At 42.4% G+C, this 22035-nt stretch overlaps 2 protein-coding genes across 2 annotated transcripts; one reads left to right on the top strand and one right to left on the bottom strand.

Moving 5' to 3' along the window:
• Positions 1-902: 902 nt before the first annotated feature.
• Positions 903-3197, bottom strand: zbedx (zinc finger BED-type containing X). Its single transcript, XM_085351870.1, has 2 exons — positions 2923-3197; positions 903-2615 (listed from the first exon to the last, which is right to left on the bottom strand). Exons 1-2 carry the CDS (start codon positions 3112-3114, stop codon positions 903-905), a joined length of 1905 nt encoding a protein of 634 aa, XP_085207996.1. The 5' UTR covers positions 3115-3197.
• Positions 3198-6200: 3003 nt separating this feature from the next.
• Positions 6201-21599, top strand: LOC146633599 (voltage-dependent calcium channel gamma-4 subunit-like). Its single transcript, XM_085352370.1, has 4 exons — positions 6201-6423; positions 18012-18095; positions 18984-19124; positions 21073-21599. Exons 1-4 carry the CDS (start codon positions 6201-6203, stop codon positions 21597-21599), a joined length of 975 nt encoding a protein of 324 aa, XP_085208496.1.
• The last annotated feature ends 436 nt before the right edge of the window (positions 21600-22035 follow it).

Below are 22035 nucleotides of genomic sequence, written 5' to 3'. Positions count from 1 at the left end.
GTCCGTTTAATCCTCTGTGACTGCTGTAGGCAAACTCACGGAAAATCACTCAGAGAATATATTTAGGAATAATATATCGAAGGGAAAGCAAATCCCAAGGTTTTTCAGGCTCTCTGCGGGCTGGTTTTTGCATTTTCAAAAATGTCAGGTCTTCGACAGCTCGGGTCCAGACAGAGCCTGTGTTTGCATTCTCTGACAGCCTCCTGTTGGTCTCCAGGCAGCTGTCTGACAAGACGAAAGCTCTTAGCTGACATCCGGGCACATGGCAAAGAATACACTGGGGAAATGTGCACCACTGCTTTGCATCTTCCTCGCACACAAACACACCCGGACGCATTTGAAAGTGCAATGAGTGTTTGCCGAACGCGTTTGGTGCTGCATGTAAATAAGGCAGCTGATGTCATTCTGTAACTAATCTAATTACTTGTGCCTTGCAATTGGTTTTTATGAGAGGGGGGGGGGAAAAAAGGCGAGACACAAACAAACAAAAGGAGAGGGGGGGGGGTCTCTTCTTGTCGCTTTATATATGATATAAAATACAGACAGGAGATGCATTCTTACTGAACAGCTGTAGAAAAAAAACTGAAACTGAAAGACAAAAATCACTTCAGTTTAACCCCGTGGCTACATCAAATCACAACAACAGCACAGATAAAGATGCTTTTTGTCAGTCCGAGTGTCAGTGTCTATGATTGTCAATCAGATGTTTTATTAAGCCATTCTGGAGTGGGAGACATATGCTTTGCCAACCAAAACAGGCAGGGGAGATAAATATTAGAAAGAACATTTGGGCTAAAGTGCCTGAAATGAGATATTGTTCAGTGTTCTCCTGTGATGACTTCAAAACAATATGGTTTGATTTTGTGTCGGTTAAAAGTCTGAGACAGCCATCGGTAACCCCTTCACTCGCTGACCAGAGAGCACAGGTTGCTGTTGTATCTCAAAAGCTGAATGCGCTCGAAATAGTCGTCAGTCAGAAAGTTTCTCTGTGACGTCACCAGGTTGCCCTTCTGGCTGAAGAGACGCTGGACGGGGGCCGTGGACGGCAGGGTGGTGTTGTATTTTAGGAAGAGCTGCTTCACTCTTGGGAAGTCCTGCAGGCACTCGAGGCTCTTCCCCGTTCCTTCTACATACTTGCGAATCTCCTCCAACACCCCCCGCTGCTGGATCTGGACGGCCGGTTTCACTGAGCCGTAGCTAAAGAAGTCATCCTCAGATTCAATGGTGGACAGGTTGCGGCTGGTGTTCGCCTCGGTTACGGTGCAGGGATCCATCTGGGACGCCTCCGAGGCCAGCAGGGCGCACATCTCCTCCCTCTCGGAGGCCGCCATCCACCACAAGCGAAACTGAGGAGTGGTCGCGGTCGCAATCTTCGCTTCGGTGCTGCCAAACAGCTCCTGGAACCGCACGTCGATAGCCATTACAATGGCGTTGATGGCATCGCCGAAGTATTTTGCGGCATCCTTCTGCTCATTTAGCTTGTTCTTCAGACTGAGTACGGTTGGGATGACCAGGCCCAGGTAGCATTTCTGCTCCGCCTGGAAAAGTTCGAGTGCAAATGCGAGCGGGTGAAACACAGTCACATATTCCTTCAAGAAGGCCATCTCCTCCGGCTGAAAGCGTGGGACCTCGAGGCGAGCGCAGAGCTCCGTCAGCTCCCGCTCGCTGAGAGAGACAATCTTCTGCACGGCACAGTACTCTACGTTCCAGCGTATAATGGTGGGGACGACGAGTGCCATCTTCCCTATCTCCTCTGCCGCGTCCATCCCGACCTGGAGATGGTGGCATTTGCTCCATATGGCAAACACTTTAGCCATGGCACTGTAATGTAGCTGGCACATGGGCCCCTGTGACACAGCCTGCCAGAAGTCATCAGTGACGATCTGCTCCAGGGTGTGTGACGCGCAGCGCTGCACGGTGGGCAGAAACAGCAGCATGTCCTGCTCCGGCTCACCCTCGAGCACGGTGCTCACGTTCTCGTAGAAACCGATGTCGTCGTCACTTTCTTGGCTGTCCAGCGCAAACTCCCTGAAGACACTGATGAAGGGGCTGCCGTTATCTGTGACTGTTGTCTGAACTTTACTCTCAATATTGTAGGCCACGTGGACGTCGTGTATGCGGCCGGCGATGGTGTCATACGTGATCCTGCCCTGCAGCCGTGCAAAAGCCAGGGCGGCGGATTTCCTCTCCAAAGAATCCATATCGATCCAGTGACAGGTCATCCCAAAGAAGCTCCTGTTGTGGGCTGTCCAGATGTCCGCTGTGGTGCACACATACTGGACGCTGCTGAGCTTAGACATCAACTCTTCCCGCATCTTGGAGAATCCATGGTCCACCTTAGTAAACAGGGTCACCCTGTCCATGGATTTGAGCCCTTCAGTTAAACCGGCAATCAGCTTCCTGAAGCCAGGCTGCTCCAGCACATAAAATGACTGGCAGTCCTCCACAATGAAGTTGAAGATCAGATCATCGATCTTTGCCTGGGTCAGGCATTTGGAGATGATTTCCGCTTTGAGCTTTTTGAGCTGGCAGTGTCTGCTTTCCTCACCGTTGTATTCCTCTTTTTTCCGTCCTCTCTTGGCATCAGGCCTGGCTTCACAGCCTAAATGTGTTCTCTAGAAAACAAAGAAAGATTTCATGGCAGTTGTTTTTTTTTTTCTTTAAACAGACTTTCCCAACATTTTATAAACTTTAATTGCACTGAAAAACACTCCTAAGAACACTTCTGCAGAGTAAAGCGACTGTTTGTGTTTTTTTTCTTTCCAGAGAAGTTGAGCACTACGAGCCTCCAGCGCCTGTAGCATGCAGCTGCAATGTAACGTTATTAATCACGAGGGTGGCTATTCATTCATTGAGTCTTTTAAACATTAACAAACACTGGAACGGGAAGTTGTACCGGGGCTGTTAGGCTGACTGACTTACGTCTAAATGTTTCTTTAGATTTGAAGTGGAGGTTTTTGACGTGGACAGCAGATTAACCCTCGGCAAGCACAGATTACACTGGACGATGATATTTTTCCCTTGATCTGCCTTGTACGTGAAATGGTGTCGATAACGCCAAGTATTAATGGCCGATTTGGTCTCGCCGCTGGTTTCTTGGTGATCCGCATCCATTTCGAATTCTGTCTCTGTTGTTACTGGTACCTTGAAATATAATAAAAGTATCGTAATCCGATTTAGTAATCGTGATTACACGTAAAGTAACGATGGCGGTAGAGCAATCCTCATGAAAAAGGGGCAGGCCTTTGTTCAGATGCTTCCCAGAAAACGAAGAAGGAGACGACACCGTCAGCTAGCTTCCCCACATGCGCTCTGAGAGCAGCAACGGCAAAGAATGGGAACACTGGCGGAAGTACGCATGCGCCATACCCAAACGAGTCCCATCAGAGTGTCGTCACTGTCCGCTCCTTGTACGTTTGATTGCGTTGACTGTGGCGCTTTCACCAGCAGTTCCTTTTCCCCTCTGTGTTTCTGCGAGTTGGCGCCACCACCAGGCAGCAGACGTAAGAAACGACAAACGACGCAATCAATGGAGACATTGTTTCAAAGACCGAATATATTAAATGAGCAAGCAGTTACAGAAAATAACCATGCGAAGAAAATTAATGGGGGAAAAAGAGAAGCTTAGAACAGTTTCCTTTTACAGCCTATCACAAGTTTCACACAGGGGATCTGAAAGGCTAAAACGACAGTAACACAAGCACAACTGTTGGATTGTTTTAGTCTGGACAGCCTTTAAAGTTGTTCAGATTCAGCGGACAGACAGATGTTCGTGCATCATTTAACGCAAAGGTATGAAGTGGTATTGAGCCCGCTTTGTTCTGACTTTTAACTGAGTCCCATTCGTTTCCACACCGCACTTTCAGTTTTTAGGTGCATATTTCTAAACAGCGGTCAGTTTTTCTTTTCTGTTTTTTTTTTTATTTGTACATTTTTGTTGTACAGGTTTATACTTTAGTGTCATTCTCTTTCTATTGTATTAGTGTTTTTATCATATTCCTTCAGCAGCTGGAAAGGTGGCCGTCCTCCCTGAGCTTGGTCCTGCTCGAGGTTTCTTCCTGTTAAAAAAAACTCTTGCCAAGAAGGGTTGCACGATTCTTGGGGGGGTGGGGGGCTCTAATACCGCGGGGTCTTACCTAATAGTATAAACCACATTCAGGGGACTATTGTTACTAATTGACTCTATATAAATGAACTTGAATTGTTAGCTTTACAGTTGGCTGTGGTGTGCAGCTATGTAATGTTAATGTAATATAAAATCTTTAATCCCTGAGAGAACATAGAAAAAATGTATTAAATTTACTGAGAAGCAGGAAACATTACATTTTAAATTAAGGAATGCATCAACTTTCTTTCTGTGTTTTAACGAGGTTATGGAGCACTTTCTTTTCTTTTCTTTTCTTTTTTTAAAACATTTGTTGGCATTTTATTTATTTATTTATTTTTAAATTTCTAATTTAAATTTATTTATTTTTTCACAAATCATGGTCACAATACATAATGAAAACGTTGCCATTATACAAAAAGAGAGAGAGAGAGAGAGAAATTGAGCACTTTCGTGACATAATAAAATAAAACAACTCATGACACAAATAAATACTCTTCATTTGCTTTATAATACACACTGCTGGCACACATGGAAATTATATACAACCTGGCCAAACAATCAGACAATATGCTGTTTGTTACGGCTCTCTTTACTGGCGTTTCTGTTATTCTTTCGTTTATCTGAGCATAACAACACAAACTCCTCTCTGTATAATGCAGCGCAGTCCATTGTCGCCATAAGTCTTTTGAAATGACCACAGAGTTTATTCAGTGCTTTTCCCAAGTTGATTTCATTCATTCATTAAGCAGCATATGGGAACGTAAAGACACACTTGTACCGAGTTTGTGTAATATGGAGAATAAACTATTCTGAACACAATTGTTCATTAAAACAAATGTGAGCGCTTGCCTTACCTGCCTTGATTTCAGCACCATCAAGAGTTGTTTCATTCATTCATTCATTCATTCATTCATTCATTCATTCATTCATTCATTCATTCCCATAAGCCCTATGCATCTTGCCAGTTCAAGCCATCCAAGCAGCATGCTCCTAAAATGTTTTCCTGCTGATATAAAAAATCTTCCATCTGGAGATGCATTGAGCATGTCTTTCATTCGGTGTTGACTCTGTGGGCTCAGTGGCTTTTTGGGGGCAAGTCCAATTAACCAATTTGTCAGGTGCATGATCAAAGTCAGAAGCAGCGGAGGGAAAGGTTTATTTAAGGAGGTGTCATAGATTTGGTCAGTCAATACGTACTTTCTTTTCAGTTCCAGCTTCCTGCTTTCCTGTGACCGTCTTGGGAAAATCCGATATGACTCCGTGTGATTTAGAATGCTGTGTGCGCACACGCCAAGCATCTAATTGCTTTTTAATGGTCTGCTCTGCGGGGAATTGGTTGTTTGGCAGTTGCGCACCACAGAGAAGGACCATTGTGTCAAAGCCTGTCATTATTTCTTTCCCACAGGCTCGCGCATCCACCCTTCCCCTATGACAGCTGACTCTGAGTTTGGTTTGGTAATGTTCATAGATTTTTGAAATCAGAGGAGAGTGTCCAAGTGTCGCAAACAAGGTGCAGATTGCTTAAAAAAAAAAGAAAAAGTCAAATCAATTTGTTTCATGCGAAAGTGTTCCAATTTTGAGATAGATTTAAATGTCACACAATTTCTCCCTTTACTTATTCAAATGCACATCTCCTCCATTGGTTAGATTTGATGAGGGTGTGGTCTCACTTAAGAGCAGTTGACATAGCCCTCACTGGCAATGGGCTTTAACAAGGATGCGGTCTGTGTAGGAACAGAGAAAAAGTGTTCCGAGGGGGGAAAAAACAAGAATCAGAAGGTTTGAAATGTTTTGAGTTGGTGCGATGTGCTCTCCGGAGCGCTTCCGATCAGCGTGGGGCATAAGGAGTGAGCAGAACCGGTGTTCTCTTCTGTTCACAGCAGCAACCAGTAGATTCTGAGCATCAGGTGAACATTTCATATAGTAGCTGTAGCCTGCTTCTTCTTCTTTTACCCCGGGCTTCTATACACTCCACTTTAACCACAGGGCAGATGGGACGCAGAAAAACAACTATGACCAAAGAATCCGCGCCCTGACGCGCTCCGATGCGTGCATGCTGGACCGGTGAGTGTGTGGACTAGTATGAAGCGCCATGGCTTGGTGTGACCGCGGGGTTCAAACGCTGTTGGCCACTGTGGGGGCTTTCGCTGCCTTTAGCCTGATGACCATCGCCATCGGCACGGACTACTGGCTCTATTCTCGGGCATACATCTGCAACGGCACTAATGCCACCACAGACGAGACACAACCACAACCCAAAAGTAAGAAGGGCGATCTCACCCACTCTGGGCTGTGGAGAATCTGCTGTATCGAGGGTAAGCTCTGCTCACTTTGTGGATTTAACTGTGCTCATGTTTGAGAAAAACACGCCGGGTTTCTAGTGAAATGTTGTTAAAAATATAGCACATTTTATTCTCCTAGAAACTATTTTTTGGGGTTTTTTTTTTCGTATGAACCTTTTGCTTCCCAGTGTGTACAATCAGTCTCAGTCTGAGCGCACAAAGGACGCCTTCCCTTTACGCATGCCAAGTGTCTCTTTCTGGAGATGGGCACGCAATGAGAAAGAGATCACACACGCGGAACAACTTTCAGGTGATAAAGAATGAGACAGAAAAAACAAATATGCACACATTTACAGATTTGAGGGGCATAAAAACGGGAAAGAAACCGGCGTTGCCCCGCTGTACACGCTCTTCTCGAGCTGTCTGCCAACTGTTACATCTCATTGTTCAAGCGCAGGCCCACACAGTCAACTCGGCTGAATAGTCTGCAAACGAATATGATGCCAAGACGGCGCGTCTGAGCCCATTCACTTTTAAGCTGGCAGGAAATGTGCGCGCTATCAGTCTACTTTCATTCATGTCTTCATTGTATCCGTTGCTGTTGCTTGGCAACATCCCTGAAATTGCTATGGAAACATGCCCGGTGATTTAAAAATAGATGACTCTGAGTTCACGTCATGTCCGAGCAAAAAAAGAAAAAAAAACTTATTTGTTGTTATAGAGCATCAGGTAAACAATATGTTTTTCACAAGCTCAACCTTCCCGAATGTGTTTTGAGGGGTTTCTTTTTTTTTCTCCTCCCCTGCTCCCCCTTTTTCTGATTACATGTTCGATAAGGAGGTGCGCTGGCAGTGACGTCTTATTTCGGAGGCAGACAGGCACTCATTCATTGACCAATCTTCCTTCCGACCACCTCTTGACTTCTTGCCTCAGAGAGTGGCTTCAACTGATCGATTTGCTTATGGCACAGACGTCTGTTATGACGCAGTGATTGATAGAAGACAGTTTGAAGCAAAACGAGCAGAAAAATAAATAAAACACAGAAGAATAAATGACAAAGGGGGCTACACCTGATCTTAGCGTTCCCCCACCTTCCGAATCCCACTTTAACAACTGTTTATATATATTGGATTTCATTCTATATAGAAGTACAGGATACATCTCCTGGTGTATGTTTTTCTTTTCTTGACTTTTTTTTTTGAGGACACTTGTATCAGAAAAAAAGAAAACACAGTTCTGTATACAATGCCTGTGCAGCCTATGTAAAATCAGCTGGTGTCAGAATCAGTGCTTTTCCATTTCTGCAGTTCTGTTGATTATGAGCCTGTTTTGAATCACATTTCCTGGAGCTAATGTCATCAGAGGCCACATATCGGGAAGGATTGAGTTGTCGTCATTGATTTGACTGTTCTGGGCTCACGCTGGGTGAAGGTGGACGGCTCGGAGAGGAGAACATCCTCGTTTGTTACGAGTAGATAGTTTCACTTCTGTGCTTCTGCCTAAAACTATAAGCTGGAGGCTCTGTTGTCATGGAGACTCATAAGTGTAGAGGAGAACACAAGCGAGGAAGTCCCCCCCACCACCACCACCACCACTTCTACCACCTTCACCATTACTCCAACCACAAATGTACACACACCCCTCTGGCCATAAAGACAAACAGACTGGGTTATTGACGGGGACGCCTCTGTGTGTATCACAGCTTCTGGAGAAAACATCATCACATTTTGCTGAACAGATTACAGCAACAGCATGTCTTTCTCTCAGTCACATCAAATCTCTGGAACACAGCAGCTGTTAAGCCCCATTTTTTTTCCTTCCCAGAATCCAGTGATGAATGTGTTTAACATTTCTGGACACTCTTCTTTCTTTTTTTTTTTTACCTCCTCTCTCCTCTCTCTCTCTGTCTCAGCAGACCTGAATGACAATTAAGGAGTAGGCAGGAATATATAAAATGAGTCTACTTTATCGGAAGGTCATTATTTCCCTCCTCTGTGGAGTCTTTTGCATTTCACAGCCGGTGTTTTGACTTCTTTTCCCCTTTAATGTTTGTTTTCCCACATGAATATTGTAAGGCCACGGAGTGCACCTCATTTGCAACAGAATCGGCAAGCATCAGAGACTATTGCTTGTGACTCTAGTAAATACAACCAGCTTTTTAAAACGAGAAATAACCTAATGAACAATCCAATTACCAGGTACATATTTGCAGTAAACGTCCCAGCTGGTGGCGGATTGGTGTGAGTCGGGAGGCAGCTGTTTTTCTTGAGGGTCAGTGGGAGCGCTAGTTTAGGTTGTGTGGGGGTCACTTTGCTATTCTTGCCATTTTCTAAGAGTCTGTAATTAAAATGTAACAACTGAGAAGTCGTGAAGGGGCACTAATTAGCCAGCAGGGCCCAACTTCTAACACCAGTCATGCCATGCTCTGTTCCTCAGGTTGATGCGATGTTTTCCTCTGTTTTATAGGTTTAAGTCCTCAGTTCTCCTCATTCTGTTCTGTGTTATTGCACTTAGCTCTTTGTTACTTCGATAGTTTCCACAGATCCACGGTTTATGTCACTGTGAAGGTTCTCAGTTATCCAGGTCATTGTAGTCAAAGGAGCTTGCAAAGCAACTAAAGAAGTCCAGACGTTTTTCTTTGCAAGCTCCTTTGACCACGGTTTATGTCATTGGGACCAAGAAAAATCTTTGCCATCAGCCTGTGAAATGTGAATATTTGCTTGTTCATCAGTTTAAAAAAGCAGTTTTTTGACTTTAGAAAATTACTGACAGATACCTTTTCTAAACTTACTTCTGTTATTGAAGATAGTTAGCATCAGATCCACTGATAATGAAATGAATTGTAGTTTTATGGAATAGTGCGCCTTTGCTCATCTCATATTTAGGGTCTAGGGGCTGGTGTCTTCTAGATGAAGCTCATAAAGTGGTGATTTTGAAACCTCTGCAAAAACAGCTGATGAAAAACAGTTGATGATTAATCTAAGTTGATCTCTTCAAACCTTTAAATCCCACACCCTCGTCTTTGTGCTGTACACAACCGCCACTGCAAATTAGCGGACTTAAAAAAAATTTTGGTGCTTTTTAGCCTTTGTTGCGATAGGAACTTAAATAAAAGACAGGAAAGGTGCAAGAAAGAGCAGGGCAAAAATGATCTCAGGGCAGATTTGAACCCAGGCCTCTAGAGCTACAGTACCATCACCTGTTTCCAAGACTGGAGAGGATTGTCAGAAGTGTCATTTTTCTGTGTTGGCAATCACATGTGGGATGGCAATTTATGTTTGGCCCACATTTGCAGTTCTCTTATGCTTCTCTCACAGCTTGTGTTGACTGACAGTGCTGACTCAGGATGAGTCACAGCCACAGGTCTCCATTATATGGGCCGGATGTCAGGTGGGCATCTGGCCCACAAAACAGTTTCTGTAACCCAAGGAAGGCCATCCTCAAAACTGAGTGTCCAAAGTAGCCCAGATTAAGCCAGAAAAGTGTCTGCACCTTTTCCTCCTGCCTGTGTACTAACCCGAGACTGTCTGCACGGTGTGCCTTTGCGTTTAGTCTGCACATTTTGTTTCTGTAGCACATTTAAAATCCAAGCGTTTTACAATAAAAACAAAAGAGCTTCTAAAACTCGTCTACTCCTCTACTTACATCCACATCATTCATGTAACATAACACAACAATAAAGCCTTCAGGTTTCTGAAGGCTTTTCAAAGAAAGGCATATCTTTAGCTTAGATTCAAAGACAGTTACATGTTTATCTGATGTCAAGTTTTATTTTGCTGTTTTTACTGCCTGCACGTTTTTCCAGTGTTTTTAATCATCTGTGTTAAGCACACTAAGTTTACTTATAATAAAAAATTGGTATAAATAAAATTTGCATTGGAATTTCCACTTCAGAGGCAATCGGAGCAGCAAAGACCCTCTTGAAACAATGGCAGGATGGTCAGGAGTGATTGGGAAGCAGACCTTAATGATCTTGAAGGAGTGTGTGGACCCAGTCTAACTACCACATATACAGGTGCAAGATTGTTTAAGGCTTTTAATAAAAACAGTGATGCTTTTTGTTGGATTCTGTTCCTGTGACATTTTGGAATAATTGTTAATGTGCAAGAGATGATCGACCAACTACAGCATACAGTGCTTGGCAGCAGTCCAATCTAGATGTAACAAAAGAAGCAATTTTAACCTTGTAATTCTTGAAAAGGATGAAGAGGTGTTTTTTAACTCCTTCTGACAAGATCTAGATTTACTGTTGTGGTCAAACACCTAAAAAACCTTAAAATATAGATGACAAAACTTACTGGCTTACCCTTGTGCAAAGATTTATCCTGTGGTTTGGGATTACACTGGCTCTGCAAGTGACGGAACATATCATGTTGCTGACATAATCAGTCTCATAAAGTGGCGTCTTTCTGTCATTTGCACAGGGCTCTTTAAGTTATTGCTCCTCACAGCCTTATTCACACACACAGTACCAACAGCACCTCTAATGAGTGAAGCCACATCACACAATGTATCTGTGCATACACATTAGTAAACTTTGATAAATTGATCAGACACTTATTAAAATGTAGCTCATAAACTATGACTCTGTGTGAGTCACCTGCCTGAAGTTACAGCCACAATATTATTTGCTTTCAGATCCTGATCAAGTCTATCTCTGGGGATAATTTATCATAAGTAATTAATGAAGTAACCACTGCTGTGCTCCAAGCGTAAAAGCCAGCAACTCTCTCATTTTGGTGAGCAAATGGGTTGTGGTGCTGTCGCTGTGCTGCAGGTAGAGTCAGCAGTGAGTTACTCTGTTTCTTAACAGTCAGTCTGCAACAAAGTAAAGACTTTGTAACATCAAATCTTCGGTGTATATAGATGTAAAACTGTAGAGGGAAAATTCAACATTCATGAAAAGCGTTTGGTCATTTTGGAGAAACCAGTGTGTCCCCGCAGCAAGGAAAGGCACATGTTTTTCACCTATGTGATGTTTATATACTGAAGCTGCTGCTGTAATATAGTTGTTTTTTTTAAGAGTGGGTTGTTTGTCACCTGAAAGGTAATGAAAGGAAAAGATTTCGATCTGAATCGCAAACCAGATACACGCCATGGTAATGATTCAGTTTAACTCAGTTCAATTCAATTCTATTTATATAGTGACAATTTACAACAAGGCGCTTTAACCACAAGTAAGCCAGCAGTCTGAGAGCAGATTGTCAAGATTTATAAATGGCTAGACGTGTTTACTTGGTTTAGGAGAACAGGTGGCTAAGAGAGGCTCCTTAGGTGGGCTGGTTTCTGAGAGAGGTGTGGGCTGAATGGTGAAGAATGGGCAAGCAGGTGGGTCGTGGGGAGGTATTGGGATCCACAGGCAGCTCTTGCGCTCCAGCAAATTCATCACCGTAGTGGATGGAACGATCAGGCAGAGAAGCATTGCTGCACACGGTCCTTAAGACAATTAAGACAATCCAGATGATGACAGTGAGTTGAAGGTGTGCAACAGCCGGCCAGGAAGAGCCAAGAAAAGCCAAGAACAAAATTAAAATGCGCCAGGCCTGCCCTGAAGCCTAAGACAAAGTGCTATATTGGAGTGATATTGTACTATAAGGTCTTTCAGACAAGCCGGGACCTGAATATTCAAGACCAACACTTCAAGATTCTAAAGGGATCCAATGAACAGAAGCCAATATGTCTCTGGTTCTAGTCCATGTAATGATATTATACAGACAAGCAACAGTGGAAAGTAACAGAATTCATTTGGAAAAATATCAACCGTATGACATAAAATTCCAAAAGAGCACCTGTGCAGATATGTTAAAGCTTTCTCATTTGAATCCACACTCTTACAATGACCTCTCAAGCACCATGTTGAGAATCCATTATACATGTACATTTTTAAATGAGTGGCAGAGCATAACAGGCTTCACAGCAGACTACGTGATAGATCACAGTTTTCTTCCAACAACTTGGAACCCAAGCGGAGCTGTGTTTGAAGAAATTGCAGCCTGGTGACAATTTAATTAACCAACTGTCAGTCATATCAACACTGAATCACTGATGTCTTCGCCAAATTGCTTTTCTCTCATCCTCACTTGGACTGAAAAGAAAGGAGGGGTTTGTTTTATTACACAGAGCTTTTTTCTTCTTTTTCTTTTTTTTTTTCACCCCTGTCCTGCCATCCCCAGCTCGCAGTGCAATAATCGTACGCGGAATCAGTGCGAGTCGTTTGTGGTATCGTCGCTTACAGTGTTTTGTCTGTAACGGCTTCATAAAATGGATTCATCCCTCCTTTTTCTGTAAAGCTCAGAGCGCTCTCCCTCATCAGCTGCTCTCCGTCGCAGAGCTGAAAGAAGTAAGGACAATAAAGCAGAACAGGTTGCTGCTGAGCCCGTTTGTTGTAAAGAGTGTAAGGTGCATCGCTTAGAGGAGGCTACGCAGCTCCAGTGAAATGCAGCATTGATGTCCCTTTTGATTGGTTCACACATCAATCTATCCAGAGCCAGCCAGGTGTGAAAACGAGGAAGTGAGGGAACGTGTCGCATGAAGCTTACTGCCATCACCTGCAGTTCTCCTGCAGACACCGGGGTGAGCGAGCAGTGACTTGATGAGACAACGTTATTTGGTGTATTCCACCGAGGCCGCCCTGTCATTTGCTATAGGCTGAGCTGCTCTAATTCAAAACAACGACAACGTGCATCATGCTGTTGCCAGTGGCACCACAGCTGTGGCAGCTGCTTCCAATGAATGTGTGTAAGTGTGTATGAACACGTGTTTTTGTTTTGTTTTTTTGTTGTTTTTTGTATAGGCACATGCCCATTTGTGTTCACAGCCATGCCCGCTTAAGCACTGACAGATCTTTGAAGGGGGAAGTCTCTTATTTAACGGGTATCATGATATAATGAAAATGTCAAATGCATCCTCTGAGATTGTTTATGTAAATGAGCTTATTAAAAACTTACAGGGGTTGCCATGGAGAAGAGGGAAACGGGATGCTCAGCATGGGGTTTCACAACTCGAATAAGGCCCTGGGAACCCATCATTTCCCCACTAATATGTTGACTGTGTAGGAATAATTCCCAGTTTGTTTCGACCCAGTCATACTGGAAGCATCAACCTAATAAGCACTTTTTTTTTTAGTTTGTTTTTTTTGTTTTTTAATCACCAGCACTCCTGCAGCTGATCTCAGATCTCTGCCCTTAAACGCTCTCTCCCCGTTCTAATTTCTTTCTCCTTTTTAAGGTTGGTTCCTATCTTTACGCCATCCTCATCGTTCCTCTGCTCGCCTTTGTTGTTTCATTTCCTTGTACCTTCTTCCATTGTTTAATCTCCGCTTCACCCCTCCTCCTCCCACCTGCTCAGTATTCAGACTTTATTTCATTTCATGAAGGGTCCATCTCACAGCCTGCACACACACACACACACACACACACACACACACACACACACACACACACACACACACACACACACTAAACCCTGATATTGTGTTGATAACTGTCACTCATAAATCATTAACCTTGAGGCATCCACTTATAAAAAGATTTCCAATCAGTACCAACATTGTCCTCTATCTCTTCCAATCTACATATCTCTCTCTCTCTCTCTTTCTCACTCTCTCTCCAACACACACACACACACACACACACACTTGTTTTGGTATCTTAATGAGGACATCTAATTGACATGATGCTTTCCCTAGGCGCTAACCCTAACCATCAAAAATAAATGCCTGATCCTTACCCTCAAACTAAACCTAACCATAACCTTATTGTAACAATGACACTAAAAACACATTTTGAGCTTCAAAAATGCCTTCAAACTCGTGTTGATGGGCATTTTGTCCCCAAGTGACTGTTGGTCCCCACGAATATAGCAGCTCGCCAATTTTCTGTCCTCACAAAGATGTCTAAACATCTAAACGCACACACACACAGAGGAAAACAGAGGCGTCAGACTGGCTGAGTAGCTGAGACTGGACTGGCTATTAGTAACATTTTAGGTTCACAGTGAAAGGTTTGTTTTTGCAAGCAGCGTATAAAAAGTGTAAAATCACTTGGATGCAGAAGCAGAAAAAGACACAGCCAATCATGCAAACAGAAATGCGCGTGTAAAATCTGCAACAAGCCTTGCCGCTCCAGCACGATCCGGTATTTACACAGCAATTAACAGCACAGCTCAGGTGCCTGTTTTTTTGCTGTTTAACCACATGAGCCAGATGTGTGTGCGTGTGTTTCTTTTTTTCACAAGGCACAAAGTCTCACGTTGCTGCTTAAAATAGTCCAAAACCCTTTTTTTTCCATCAGTGACTATACACAGAAACTTGTGCTCCATTTCCACAGACTGATTTGACACTAATTAATTTGATGTCCCTTATAAAGCAGCAGACCTAGTTAATGGAAGGGAGCGTGCCCTTAAAAGCTGAGCGACAGAGAAAGGTGGTTCGGTGGCTCACCCTCAGGCACCTGGGAAATGGAGTTGACAGGTCTCTGTCTGTGTGCTGTTAATGGGAAGGTTGGTGTTCATGCAGCGGGTCAGGCCCCATCTCTTTTGTCTGTTAGACCGGGCGGAGATGAAGGGGGAATATATTTTCGACATGGGTAGAAGTCTTTATGCTTACAGAGGCAGGCAAAGCTTAACTGAGCCTCAGCTAATGAACCATTCACAGACCCCTTTTTCCCTAAACACCAATTGTCCAATGATGGTGAGGCAACTAGCAAAGCTATGTCAGGCTTTCATCGTCCTCACAAGCCAAAGTAGGGGGCAGGTCCTTCAATATGAGAGATAAATGACTTTAATAAGTTTAAAGAGCCTCTTTAGCCTCTAAAAGCACAAACCCAAAAGAGAAAGGAAAATATTTAATGATGTCCTCATGTGTTAGAACATAGGTTTAATAGAGTATGAGGACTATTAGCATATTATTAACAAAACACAATACTTTAACATGAGTCACATAGACAATAAGAGGTGTCCGATTTTTACATTTTCCCTATCGTTTAGCAACATGCTACGTGGCAGGGATTATGGCCAATACCTCTGCACACAACCTCAAACAAGCACACATGAACATGCAACACATAGGCCGTAGATATGTTTATGTAAATATATGCAAATTAGAGCCCAGTGCAGCCCATCTCTAATACTTTAGATGTTCCTCCTAGAATAAGTGTGTTCATATGGTTAATGAATAGTCAAAGAGCTCACTGCATTACCACTACTGCACAGAGCACATCCATTAACCCCACCCCTAACCCCTTTTCCTCTTCACAAGGTGTTGTTTATACTCGCGCTCAATTACAGCTCAGGGCCTCTCTGAGCTTTAACCTCTCCCTCCCTCTTTCCTCTTTCTTTCATTCGCTCACCTTGGTGTTAAAAGCTTCCCGCACAGTCTATTGTTGTGTTGTTTAAATAGACTTCTTGTTCTGGCATTCAACCATTCACCTGGATTTGGACACGCACCACAAGCCATCAAATCCCTACGGGCATTGCAATCTTAATCACACAGCTATATAGTCCTGCCGCTTTTTCTTCTTCAAATGCGTGTGCACTGAACTGTGATTTCAACTTTGCAGAATTCACGGTCTACTCAGCGAGCTCTTAACAATAGTTTTGGTCAAAGGTCAAAGTCTTAACAATGGAATCTGGGAAAATGTGTAGCCTTTGCATGCTGCATGTACAGATTCAAGTAAATGTTTCCAGCCTAACGCTGAAAGAAGAGAAAAGGTAAAGGAAAAAAGAGCTTATTATGAAAGAGGGGAAGGCTTTTTAACATCATGAACACACAAACATTTGCCTGATAGTTGACCAAATGAATCCCAGTGGAAGCCATGCTGTGTTTCACTTTTACCTTGAAGAAGAAGCACTATTAAACATGAAAAATAGTCTGAGGTCATCTGAGAAGTGTCTTCTCACTCCATCTTCTTTTATCTAGATCCACTAAAGCATCTTATCTCTGCAGACTTAGCAAAGACACTCTGTATTTATATATCAGATGAAGATTTTTAATAAGCTAGGGAGATACAAATTAATTTTATTCAGTTCATTTCACTTTTATTTATATTGCACCAAATCACAACAACAGTAGCCTCAAGGCTTTTTATATCTTAAGGGCCCCACAATAATGCAGGCTCATGGAGGGTCAGCTATCTGCTGTGACCTACTGGGGGTAGAGTAGGGAAAGAGGACAAAGGACACACTGTGGTAGAGAGTCAGAAGTTAATAATAACTAAGTAATTGCAAAGGGGAATATAAACCCATAAAGAGTAGAAAAGAGGTGAGTAAAGAAGTCCACCAGTCCTAACTACAAGCTTTATCAGAAAAGAAAGTTTTAAGCCTAATCTTAAAAGTAGAGAGGGTCTGCCTCCCAAATCCAAACTGGTAGCTGGCTATACCAGAGAGATGCCTGAAAGCTGAAGGCACCTTTGGAACCACGAGTAAACCAGCAGTCTGAGAGCAACATGCTCTATCGGGGTAATACTAAATCATGAGGTCTTCACGATAACCTGGGGTGTGATTATTTAAGACCGTGTGTGAGAAAAAAGATTTTAAATTCTATTATTGAATTCAAAGGAGCCAATAAAGAGAAGACCCCAAAATTTAAAAAGAATGTGCTAAGAAGCTTCAACTGGGAGTGAGCTAAGTGGGCAGATTTTAGTCAGTGATGTCCATCTTTTCATTGACAACATCCGTCTATGGATATCCAGACAGCTGAACACAAATAACCATAAACATATTCATCAAAGGGTCAGGCAGTGAGAGAGTGTGTGGGATAGATCAAGTGCTGCAGGTAATGTGCGAATGTCATTTGTAGTGTAAAAACTTTGAGTTGTCAGTAAGACTAGAAGCATTTTTACCAGTGTTTCCAGGACCACATTTTGCATAAGCAGCACACACACACTAACACACAGCTCACAGACCCACAACAAGGTCAAACCACACTGACCTGTGTCTATGCCACAGTGACAAAGACACATTGCCACTGCTGGTGGAAAAAAAAAAGTTGCCCACAGGGAGGAAGCATCAGCCGCTATCACGCAACGATTCCACCCACGAAATGATTATATAGGTTGTTTGTTCTTTCTGTCTGAAATGACTCACATAAACACTACTGATCTGGCATATATAGCAACAAAAATCTGCATTAAGTGGCAGGGGAAGTGGTGGTGGAATAAACACGCCTAACTTCCCACTGGGGAAGCTCGACTCTTGTCCAGGACCATCTTTAAGTTTCGCTTTCTGTCAAAATGTCTTCCTTAGGGTTGCGAGTAGATTATCGCCCGTTCTTCAACACACTGTTTTCCCAGCAACCATTTTGGCATGAAGTACTAGGTAAACACAGGTGTTACTAATTACATTAATGTCGTTTGATCCTGTCCTTAATTAATGTGAACAGCAGCACCTGTGTTTGTAGATTTTAATTGGAAAGGGATGCTTTGAAAAAGGCCACTGTTTAAACATGTTAGGCAGCACCATGCTCCTATGAGTTGTACGTTGTTACGGGGGGAAGGTGGAGGGGATTAACTTTGGGATATCTTTCCAAGAATAGGAAAGAAATCACCCTAAATGTTTAAATCAAATGCAGCCTTGATGTGTACAGCGGGCTAGTGAGGCTCATTCTTGTGCTTTTCGCCCTGCAGGCATTAATCAAGGCAGCTGTTACAGAATCAACCATTTCCCTGATGACAACGACTATGACACAGACAGTTCGGAGTATCTGCTACGTAAGTGTTCCCGACTTGTACATTTCGTCTGGTACCGGTAAAACTGTGTTACTCCTAAAAGGAAAAACAGGAAGTCCTCTGACATTCAGCATCTTGTCATTTGATTGTGAAAGCAGACAGATAACTCACTTATCTATGTAGAGTCAGAAAGATATACGAGACAGTGAGGTTTCACACATTTCAAAGCTTAAAGTCATTAAAGCATTATTAAACACTATTATATGTTTACAAGCAATTTTTTGGCTGTATCTATTGGATAGTCTTCATCTTTATTCTACTCATTAACTGATGTCTTAGATTTTACATTTCAGTTGCAAAATCACTGTTACAATGAGTCTAAACCAGAGTTTTCCTTGTTTTTCTTTGAAAAACTGGCTTAAACATGACTTGTGATTAGTCTGATACACAATGAATATTCTGTCACTGGAGACCCATCACTTAAAGCTGATTCAGAATCTGCCTAATATGCAAGAACAAAGGAGACTTGTCAAGTCCAAACTTAGTCCATTAGCCAGTCTAAATAAAAGGAGGGCTTAATAAAGGACTTTACAGTTGAATAAGCTCATTCATCTTTGGAAACCTGTAAAATGGCACAGTGATTCATTTTAGGGTTGGTGATAGTCAGCGAGAGTGCGTGTTGCAACCCACAGCTGATTAGCAAAGCTTTGTCACAACAAAGCCCCAAAGCATGACTAATAATGGAGCTTAAAAAACAGATCAAAGAAGAGGTTGAAAAGAAGTGGTACTGGACTCGAAAGGTTAATAAAAAATATATATTTTATAATATATTTGATAATTTATGAAACTTGGTTGTTACATTAATTCATACAGTCTTGAAATAAACTGCATTTTTAAAGCCGTTTACAGTGACTACTCCATCCACTGCAGGTGTAGTTCGCGCCTCCAGTGTGTTCCCCATCCTCAGTACCATCCTGTTGATGCTCGGCGGGCTGTGTGTTGGGGTGGGCCGAGTCTACAACAAGACAAACAATGTGCTCCTAAGCGCTGGCATTCTCTTCGTAGCTGCAGGTGAGCTGGAGGAAACATGCACTGTCATCCATGTTTACAGTCAAGTCCAGTCTTGCATGCTGGTTTTACAAATGGAGGGAAGTAACTTGTACTTTGTCAGAGGTGCAATCATGATGATGAGCTTTATTTGCCACTAAAAAAAAGGCACCATATCCATTCTTCACATATCGTACAATACCAAGCAAAAGTCTTGCGCAGCCCCTGGTTTATTTATATTAGAAAAATGGGAACCAGGTTCAGAGAATTAGTGAGGCATATGTAGACATAGATGGAAATACTGCAAATAAGGCAAAAATAGGGTTTGTACAATTAAAATGAACTTGAAAGTCAATATTTGGTATGACCACCTTCATTTTTAACACAGCCTGAGCCACAGCAGTCTCTTAGGAAAGCTTACTTGGCATTTCTTTAAGTAGTCTTCAGGAATAGTTCTCCAGGCGTCTTGAAGGACATTCAAAGCTCTTCTTTGGATGTTGACTGCTTTTTGTTCTGATCTCCTTCAACATGATCCAACACTGCTTCAATAATGTTGTGCTCCAGGCTCTGGGAAGGCCAATCCATCACTGATAGATTTCCAGGGATCAATGTCATGCTGAAAAATGAAGAGGTTGCCAACGTTTTCCATATGTTATTATTATATGTTGGATCAAAATCAAAAAAAGGGAACAAATCTACCTAAGGGTATCAATACAGGAACTTGAACATGAATCTGAGGCAGTTTTCTATTTTCCAAATTCCATAAATTACCCAAAATACCCTGACAGAGTGGGTTTTTTTTTTAAATATCTGTAGGCACTTGATATTGGATCTCTCTCCTGACCTCCTCCGCACATATTGATGAGGATTTGAACTAAAAATTTCAAATTTATCACTCAATAAGACCTCCAGTTCTTGTGTAATTTGGCATACCTCAGCCTTTGCAGGCCTGTTTCCCCAGCCATCCTTCCACTGAGACCATTTCTGAGATGGATCAACTGAAGAGTCAAATCCATCTCTCAGGTCCTGTGTCAAGTCTTAGCTGGATTTTTTTCCCCCCATTACTTAAGGACATGACTTTCAGATACTGTTTATCTGCACTGTAAAAAAAAAAAAAAAAAGTAATATAAAAGTATTTTACTGTGTATTTTACAGTTTTGTACTGTTTTTCTAGAATATCATTAAATTTACATAAATAGACTGTGATTTTACATTTCAAATGTAAATTAAATGTAAATTAACGTAAAATCAGTGTAAATGTAATAAAACATAATTTTCTTGTTTTTTAAATGTATTTGTCTGTACATATGCAAATTTAGATAGCTTCTTAGGACTTCCACTTCTTCTTTGGTCCTCTGCTTGTGCAGTTGCCCTTTCAAGGACACACTGTGCACTTATCTAGGAATAATCTAGTTGGTACAATACTACGATTTACTTTTGTTGAACTCTGCTATTTTTGTAGATTCTGCTAAAGAGGGAAGTAATTATAGGTTTTGTTTGTGACAGTAACAAAGAGGCTAATGATTCAATTCAAAATTGTTTCTTTGCTGTTGCCTGTTATGTGTAGATACAATAATTGTTAATCCCCTGAGCTAGGTGCCTTTTTTATGCTTCAGTGAGTCATAGGTTAGTGTTAAGTGGCTTAACAAAGAAAAGTAATCCAGTGAAAATAGTCAGATACAAAGACTGGACTGAAAAAACAGCAAATGCTCCCATACAAAAAAAAAACAAAAAAAAATTTAAAGACCTTCAGAAAGCCTGGAGAACTGTTGTTAAAGACCACTTTAAGATATTACAAGCAAGTTTGGAAGCAACATATAAATAAATAAGGTGGTGGCTCAAGATTCTCTGTACTGTAAGAATCAGAGTGTACACATTTAGAACCTCTGTTGTGACGAGAGCCTGTAAACGCTGGTTGTTGAAGTTTCTCGTGTTACTGAGCCTCACCTTTCATCTGTTTCTTGTTTATCAGGTCTGAGCAACATCATTGGCATCATCGTCTACATCTCAAGCAATGCAGGAGATCCCAGTGACAAACGTGATGATGACAAGAAGTACACTTACTCCTACGGCTGGTCCTTCTACTTTGGCGCCCTCTCCTTCATTGTAGCCGAAACTGTGGCCGTCCTCGCCATCAACATCTACATCGAGAAAAACAAGGAAGTTCGCTGGAAGGCGCGGCGTGAGTTTATCCGTTCACTCTCCTCCTCTTCTCCATACTCAAGGATTCCGAGCTTTCGCTACCGCCGGAGGACGTCGCACGCCAGCTCTCATTCTACGGAGGCTTCCCGGGAGAACTCGCCCATTGTTGGTCTGAAGGGGGCGGCATCTTCCAGTGGGGCCCTGGATGAGTTGTCCATGTACGCCCTGGCAAGAGACAGCGTGACAGAGAACACGTACAGCCCTGAACATGAGGCTGCTGCTGAGTTCCTCCAGGTCCATAACTGTTTCCCCAATGATATAAAGGATGGGGTGAATCGCAGGACCACACCAGTGTGAGCAGTATTTTGTGTAGCTCAAAGTTTACCAGATGAAGGACAGAAAAAGAAATGAATGAATGACAAAGCGTTGGGCTAACCTGCAAGAGACTGAGCACTTGTGACAACCTGGCATTTCACAGAGAGAGTGTCCACTTTGAAAAGGACCCAAGAAAGACTGGAGGATGCTTTATCATCTGCTTTTAGAGAATATTAAAGCAGAATACAGTTAATATTGTATGTGCTGTAGCCAGTCCAACATTAGCATTATCTTTCAACTGTGCCAAAATTCTTATATGAGCAGTGTGTCAATCGCAAATGATATTTGAGTAATGGTGATTGTGCTTCGTGGGTAAACCTGAGAGGGAAGAGATGTGCCATTCAGCAGTATTCTGCCCACAAATTAAATACCAAGGTGCTAACTGATATGTGCTCTTCACCATAAAGGTGTTCCCTTT

Source organism: Diplotaxodon limnothrissa, linkage group LG4, assembly GCF_057381915.1.
Source record: "Diplotaxodon limnothrissa isolate DT_005_m linkage group LG4, D_limnothrissa_male_GT1.1, whole genome shotgun sequence".
Taxonomy (NCBI): Eukaryota; Metazoa; Chordata; class Actinopteri; order Cichliformes; family Cichlidae; genus Diplotaxodon; species Diplotaxodon limnothrissa.
Note: the sequence above shows the minus strand (reverse complement) of the source record. Positions and strands in the feature narration are given on the sequence as shown.

Coding starts and splice junctions, on each gene's coding strand:
- zbedx (XM_085351870.1), bottom strand. CDS start 3,114: ATGGATGCGGATCACCAAGAAACCAGCGGCGAGACCAAATCGGCCATT. Junction 2,616..2,922: donor ATCTAAAGAAACATTTAGAC/GTAAGTCAGTCA, acceptor TTTGTTTTCTAG/AGAACACATTTAGGCTGTGA.
- LOC146633599 (XM_085352370.1), top strand. CDS start 6,201: ATGGCTTGGTGTGACCGCGGGGTTCAAACGCTGTTGGCCACTGTGGGG. Junction 6,424..18,011: donor GAGAATCTGCTGTATCGAGG/GTAAGCTCTGCT, acceptor TTCGCCCTGCAG/GCATTAATCAAGGCAGCTGT. Junction 18,096..18,983: donor CAGTTCGGAGTATCTGCTAC/GTAAGTGTTCCC, acceptor CATCCACTGCAG/GTGTAGTTCGCGCCTCCAGT.